This window comes from Emydura macquarii, unplaced genomic scaffold, assembly GCF_026122565.2.
Source record: "Emydura macquarii macquarii isolate MOO-44397 ecotype Brisbane River unplaced genomic scaffold, CSIRO-AGI_Emac_v2 contig_561, whole genome shotgun sequence".
In the NCBI taxonomy this organism is placed as follows: domain Eukaryota; kingdom Metazoa; phylum Chordata; order Testudines; family Chelidae; genus Emydura; species Emydura macquarii.
The window spans coordinates 11885879-11892323 of NW_027130698.1; the positions used below are offsets into that span (position 1 = coordinate 11885879).

General features: G+C 45.3%; 1 protein-coding gene across 2 annotated transcripts; it reads left to right on the plus strand.

Annotated features, from left to right (window-relative positions):
- Nucleotides 1-284: 284 nt before the first annotated feature.
- On the plus strand, nucleotides 285-5103 carry LOC137147652 (arylamine N-acetyltransferase, pineal gland isozyme NAT-3-like). 2 transcript variants are annotated; one of them, XM_067539957.1, is made up of 2 exons: nucleotides 285-403; nucleotides 3015-5103. In XM_067539957.1, the coding sequence occupies exon 2, from the start codon at nucleotides 3020-3022 to the stop codon at nucleotides 3890-3892; it is 873 nt and encodes a 290-aa protein (XP_067396058.1). In that variant the 5' UTR covers nucleotides 285-403; nucleotides 3015-3019; the 3' UTR covers nucleotides 3893-5103. The 2 variants fall into 2 exon arrangements, with proteins under 2 accessions (XP_067396058.1, XP_067396057.1); XM_067539956.1 differs by lacking the exon at nucleotides 285-403 and adding an exon at nucleotides 672-724.
- Nucleotides 5104-6445: the final 1342 nt, after the last annotated feature.

A 6445-nucleotide genomic window follows, 5' to 3' on the forward strand; every position in this document is an offset into this window, starting at 1 on the left:
TAATATCCTGAAAAAAGTACCATCTTCGATATTATAATGTTTTTAAAACAAAGAATAACCCTGCTGCCTTTTCCCTACCCAACCAAGCAGTGGATTTAGCTACTGGACAAGACAAAGCAGTGTGTGTTCTAACGAGTAGCGTTCAGAGCCTCATCACTTCAGTACAACTAAAATGTGCTGGCTCACTACACCTTAGCTCCACCCTCCTCTAGCTCTGACAATCAGTTACAGAGGAGAGTGAAAGTGACGTGAGGAAAGAAGGCGTTTCTCTCAAGAGAAGCTGGAGAACTGTTGTCTGTTCCCAACTTCACTGCATAAAGGACTGAAAACAAGGTCAGACAGTTTAGTGCCTAAAGAAACAGAACAGTGAAAACTGATACACTTGGTTGAACTGTTTTTACAGGTAAGATACTTTTTAAACCCAGAATCTTTGTGGCTGATTTGGTCATAAATGTGCTTTCAAATCTGTCCTAGGAACAAACGTTGCAGAAAATGGCTATGTATCAGAGCTGAGAGGGAATATTCAGACAATTTCAGACTTGACTTCTCTTGAGTCAGTGTAACAGACTTACTGCCATATTCTTTCAATTATCAGTCTCAGCCAGAATACATATTCACATCATCTGGCTTGGTTCAGTTGCCAGTGTGAAAGGTGATCCAGAAATAATCATGACAGATGGACAGAGAGACAAATTCAGACACTTCATGCCTGGTTCTGATAGTGGTAAGCAATAATAAATCTTATTTTGTTTTCAAAGCCAACATACTTCCAATACATTTAAAATTAGAGCAGCAACAACACAGTAAGATTTTCCTTAAAGTGGAAAAAATTATTTAAAATATTGTCTTTACTTCTACCAAAAAAGAAACAAAAGGAAGTGAAGATGGAGCCTGTTGCCAGCTCTTGTGATATTTGATAGTTTTCTTAAAGCTTTCAAAACTGGAATCAGATTATTACTTGACAACCTCAAATCTCAGTTAGAAACATTTTTTTTCTAGCCCTCATAGTTGCTGTGAAAAGCTTGAAAATGTGACCCCTAAATGCTCCAGTTTCAGACAGTAAATAAAAAGAACCCACATTTATTATTTTTTAAATCTCATGATTTTAAGTCAATCTTGTGCTTTTTGAGGGGCCTGATGTTTGAACCCTTGGAGTTGACAATGCTGGGATAGCTACAATTTACATTCCCGTGCATTCTGAATAGCACAAGTTGGGAACATGTCTGACCTTTCTTGCATATTGTCCTAATTGGGGGCAGTGTTATTTTATATTTAGGGTATTTTCCCCATTTCTTTTATATGATAGGGTTTTTTTGTGTGTGTGTTTTTTTTCAATACTGCACACTGATAACTTAACTTTGTCCAGACTGAATACTTCTTATATCCTAAGTGCAGTAAATTTTAAATGCAAAATCACGTCAACCAAGGAGTACGTGCTACTTAGAGAGCAACACAATGGGACTTTTATCTATTGCTCTTTGGACACCTTTATCCTCAGGCACAGAAGACACATGAGAATGTTTGGGGCCTCTCGGATCAATCATCTGCACTCTGACCAGTCATTCTGAATCTCATCCTCGGAGCAGGCTGATGTTGGGTGGTTCCAGCTCTTTGATCCGCTGGGTATAAATATCAGCCTATTTGTCCATATAAAAATCCCTGCCCCCTTCCCAGATGAAAAAGCACCACCAATCCCCTGGCTTTTCCCCACCAGGTCCTGGCTTCCCCCTTGCATTACTTACCATGAGCTGTGATCTTAAGGAGTGGTCTCTCGCCACCTCCTTCCCCACGTTATACTCAGAGAACAGCCAGCTGGCCTGGACGCCTTGATTTGATCTTCATCTGTCACTGGCTGGCTTGTCTTTCTTTCCCCCGGGGAAGCAGAACCTATCTCCTGGTCTCACTGCTGCCATACTGCCCTTTATAAACCGGAGTTTGGGAGAGCACAGAGTGCACTGAGCTGAGCGTGGTGCATACCCCCAACCCCAGTGCATTCTGGGCTCCTGCTCAGAGTTTCTAAAGAGGCAGTGTGATAGGAGCAACAGTGCAGCCGGAGAGAGCCAGGTCCTGCTGCTGTCAGGTTAGAGGGTTGTAGATCTACTTGCCCATCCACGATGAATGACTTCCAGGAACAGGACCTGCTGGTTGCCTCTGAAGATTGTGGGAAGACAACCCATCCTCCCTGCTGTATCTCACATTATGTCATGGGAGGGGAAAAGCCCACTGTGGAGCTGGTGCACGGGCCTTGATTTCCTTCTTTTGGAAAGGGAGCGTCTCCCTCCTGCTCCTACCTCCTCATTGAGACCAGCGAGGTGCGGAGTGGGGAGCTAAGCCACCAGGGATAATGGTGAGAGAACAAGCCCCTCCCATTCACCGCTGATAAGGAGGGGGGATTTATGGAGCTGCCAGAATCGCTGAAAGCCCACGGCGCCAGGAGCACTAATCAGTTTCTCGTTCGTGTCAGTCCTATGAGCAGAAGACAGTGGGATGGGTGCCCTGTGCCAACCAGCATGAATAGCACAGGAAATGTTCAACCAAGCAGTGCTTAGGAGGTTGGCTTAGAAGAACTGGATTGGGGCTCAGGAGTGCTGAGTTTGGTTTCTGGTTCCTATTATGACCTTGAGTGAGTCCTTTAAACCCAGATCCTCACAGGTATTTAGGACCTAACTCCCACTGAGTTAGGCACCTAACTACCTTTGATAATCTGGGCCACAGTCGTCTCCCAGACTCAACACCCTGCCTGAAAAATGGGAACAATTTGTCTGACTGGTCTATTTAGACGGTAAGGTCTTCTGAGCAGGAAGTCACTCTTAAAAAGTGTGTGTAGAGTGCCCAGAACACATGGAGCCATTGTGCACAACTATAAAACAAACAAACTCAACACCTTGTCTTCTGCAAGAGGCTCACTCGATTTAAACAGTCAGGGTATGAAGGGGGTCCTGCTCCTATGACTGGTGGCGACACTCATCCAAGCGTATAAGACTCTCACAATTGTGTTTTTACTCACCTTACAGGCAACATGAACATCACGGAATATTTCACCAGAATTTCTTATAAAGGCTCCTGTGAAAACCTGGATTTGGAGACCTTGACTGGGATCTTCCAGCACCACATCAGGGCCGTTCCTTTTGAAAACCTCAGCATCCACTGTGGGGAAACCATCGCATTAGACTTAGAATCAGTTTATGACAAAATAGTGAGGAAGAAGCGTGGTGGCTGGTGCATGGAAAACAACCACCTTTTATCTTGGGTGCTGAAAACACTGGGATATGACACCACCATTTTAGGAGCAAAAGTTTACAGCCCAGAAAAAAATGCATATAATCATCACATTACTCACCTTCTGCTAAAAGTGGTCCTTGATGGCAAAGCATACATAGTGGATGGCGGCTTTGGAATGATGTATCAAATGTGGCAGCCAATGGAGCTGATTTCTGGGAAAGAGCAGCCTCAGGTTCCTGGCATCTTTTGCTTCGTGGAAGACAATGGGATCTGGTACCTTGAAAAAATCAAAAGGAAGCAATACAATCCCAACCAAAGCTGCTCGAATTCTGACAATCTGGAAAAAAATGCACGGAGGAAAGTGTACCTGTTTACCCTTGAGCCATGTGAGATAGAAGTTTTCAGGCCTCAGAGTGTGTATCTCCAGACATCTCCAGATTCCCTGTTCGTAACGAAGTCTGTCTGCAGCCTCCAGACCACTGATGGGCTTTGGGCTTTAATTGGGTGGACGCTCACCAAGGTAAAATACAATTACAATGAGAACATGGATCTGATGGAAGCCATGACTCTGACGGATGAGGAGGTGGAAAAGACACTGAAAGACAAATTCGGTATAATGCTAGATAAGAAACTCATCCCAGTAAACAACAGCAGATTGTCTATGTTTTAGCTTATTGGCTAGAATATTATTTGATGCAGCAACATCAAATAGCATCTCTTTCCCAGCAGCCAATTATTGCCAAAAATGAAGGGTGAGACTGTCACTTTCTGCCTAGCATAGAATAAGAGTTGTGACTGTCAGAGCTACAGTTTCTTCCCTGCTTCTCTCCTGGCTTCAGCTGGTAAATTAAGTCTTCCAGGCCCATGCCAGTAGCAGATTACTTCCCACTCTGTGTAAGATCAGCTTCACTGGCTGGTGCATGGGGTGCAAGTGGGGGGCTGGAGGCAAGTTTCTACCCCTTCCCTGCTTTAACCCCATAGAACTGCCCTATTCATAGGCAGACTGGCAAAGCGGGGAGGCCAGGCAAGGATTCCCCTTATGCCTCTTTGCTCCCTTGCACTGCATGTAGGGCAAAACATATCCAGGCTCTAAAGAAATGCTACATTACAGCTGAAATGTAGTATCCAGAGATGCTAGAACATTCAGCGTGCAGGCTGCCACCGTACCCGTAGGACTACCCTCTTGCAGTTGCATTAGGAGAAGAGTCTTTCGTTCCGCAGGCACATAGCTACACACCTGTGAGCTACCGCGGCTAATACTTATGGACTGACTATTTGCAGCTATCAAAATGGCCATGGAGCCACACTACTGCAGCACTGGGTAGACATTTTCAGCCCCATTTGTGGTGCCTCACAAACCCTTCAGGCTCTTCACGATAGAGCCACGAAGGGGCAATTCTAGGGAACAGTTTTCAGTTCAGAGGCAGGGACCAAATATATTTTTGCACTTATAATCCTGTCACAGTCATGGCCTCTCTGCAACCCATCATCGCCTTGCAATGCATATTATTTCTGCGCTGCGTGTTATTGCATATGAATGACTTTTATTCTCATTCAGGAAGAATTCTGTCATTTCTTTTGAATCAATCTAAAAGTTGGTCCCGCACTTATCACTGGGCCTTGGGAAGGGCTGTTATTTTCTTCCCCAACAACCACTAAAAAGTCATAAAGATTATTCTATTTGCCATGATGTCATGTATGTTCAGAAACATTTTATGAATACCAGCCTTGCACAATAAAATAGCTCCGAGGCCCATTTTGTTGTGTGATGTGCACCCATGTAGCCATTATATGTACTGGTTAATAACACGGGCTGTCGTCTTACCAAATCTTAGTCGTGTAGGTAGTTATGAATCAGACAGGCTGCTTCCAGGGGTAAGAGACACAGGACATGACTTGTGAGAGTCCTTTTCAGGTGAAAAGTCATTTAACATTATGGTTGTTGTTGCTGCACTAATAAAAAAGAATGTCCTAATTAAGTTTTTGCATTAAAATCAAGCTTAGTATCAGTTTACTATCAAGTAGGGCCTCTACCAGGAGATCATATCCTTTCCTTCAAGAGGAATTGACTCGCTCAGATAATAGGTATTTTTCCATCTGCACTACAATTGGTTGGTGTCATCTGAAAGATGGGATTAAAATACCAAGCCGTCACAAAGAATGGGCTCACATCAATTAAATGTGGTTAAAGGAACAGAAACACGAAGTGTTCCATGTCGACAGAATAATTTCCCTCTGCACCATCTGCTACAACATTCACCCCCACCCCCCACATTCTCACATGGCGAATCCAGTCAGCCTGGTTGGACATGTGCAGTGGTTATTTAGAACAGTTCATGCCTTCCCCCTTCCTCCCACAAGAGGAAATGAAATTATAAAGCAGGAACACACAGTGAATGATAATAGAAACCGGGGTTCACTGCAGTATGACCAGCAGCTTTCAACTCACATCTTCAAATGAAATTCTTGCAGGGTCTACCTAGCAGCATGGGTGTCCCATTACACATAATATAAGAGAAGTCAGTCTAGCTATTTTTTATACTTCACCGCCATTATTGTAATAGCTTACCGTATGTATCCTCACAAGCACTCCATAGCTAGGAAAGTACTGTTATCCCCATTTTACAGATGGAGAACTGAAGGGGGGAAAGACACACTAAGGCCTACGAGGATGTCATTGGACGTTAGGAACCTAAATACCTTTGAGGATCTGGGGCTACGTGACTTGTCCAAGGTCATACAGGGGGTCTGTGGCAGAGCAGGGAATTGAAGCCAGGTCTCTTGAGTCTCGGACTAGTGCTCTGATCACTAGCCCATCCTTCTTCTGTAGGCCACATGGCCCTAGCCAGATGGATACACTACATCTGGGCCTGAGGGCTACTCACAGAAATACCGACCGCTGGTGACTACTTGCTGGCCTGGTCATCTCAGCTGGCCACGGGGCACCTGGGACGTTTCATACACTTACAGTGAATTCACCCAGCTGAACCGGCCTCACAGCATCCACCCACCTTGCCGGAACCGCTGCACATCCGTGGGTGGGAAAGGCAGCGTAGCAGCAGGCAGAGTCCTCTGCACAGGGTGGGCCAGGGCTCTGTGCGAGCTCGACAGAGGCCGTTGCGGATGGGGACGTTTGCGGAGAGCGACGGCCCAGAAGGGGCGGCTGTGCGGTTCCAGACCCTCCGCAGGCTCAGAGATGATGTCTCTCGGCCCGTTGCTCTCC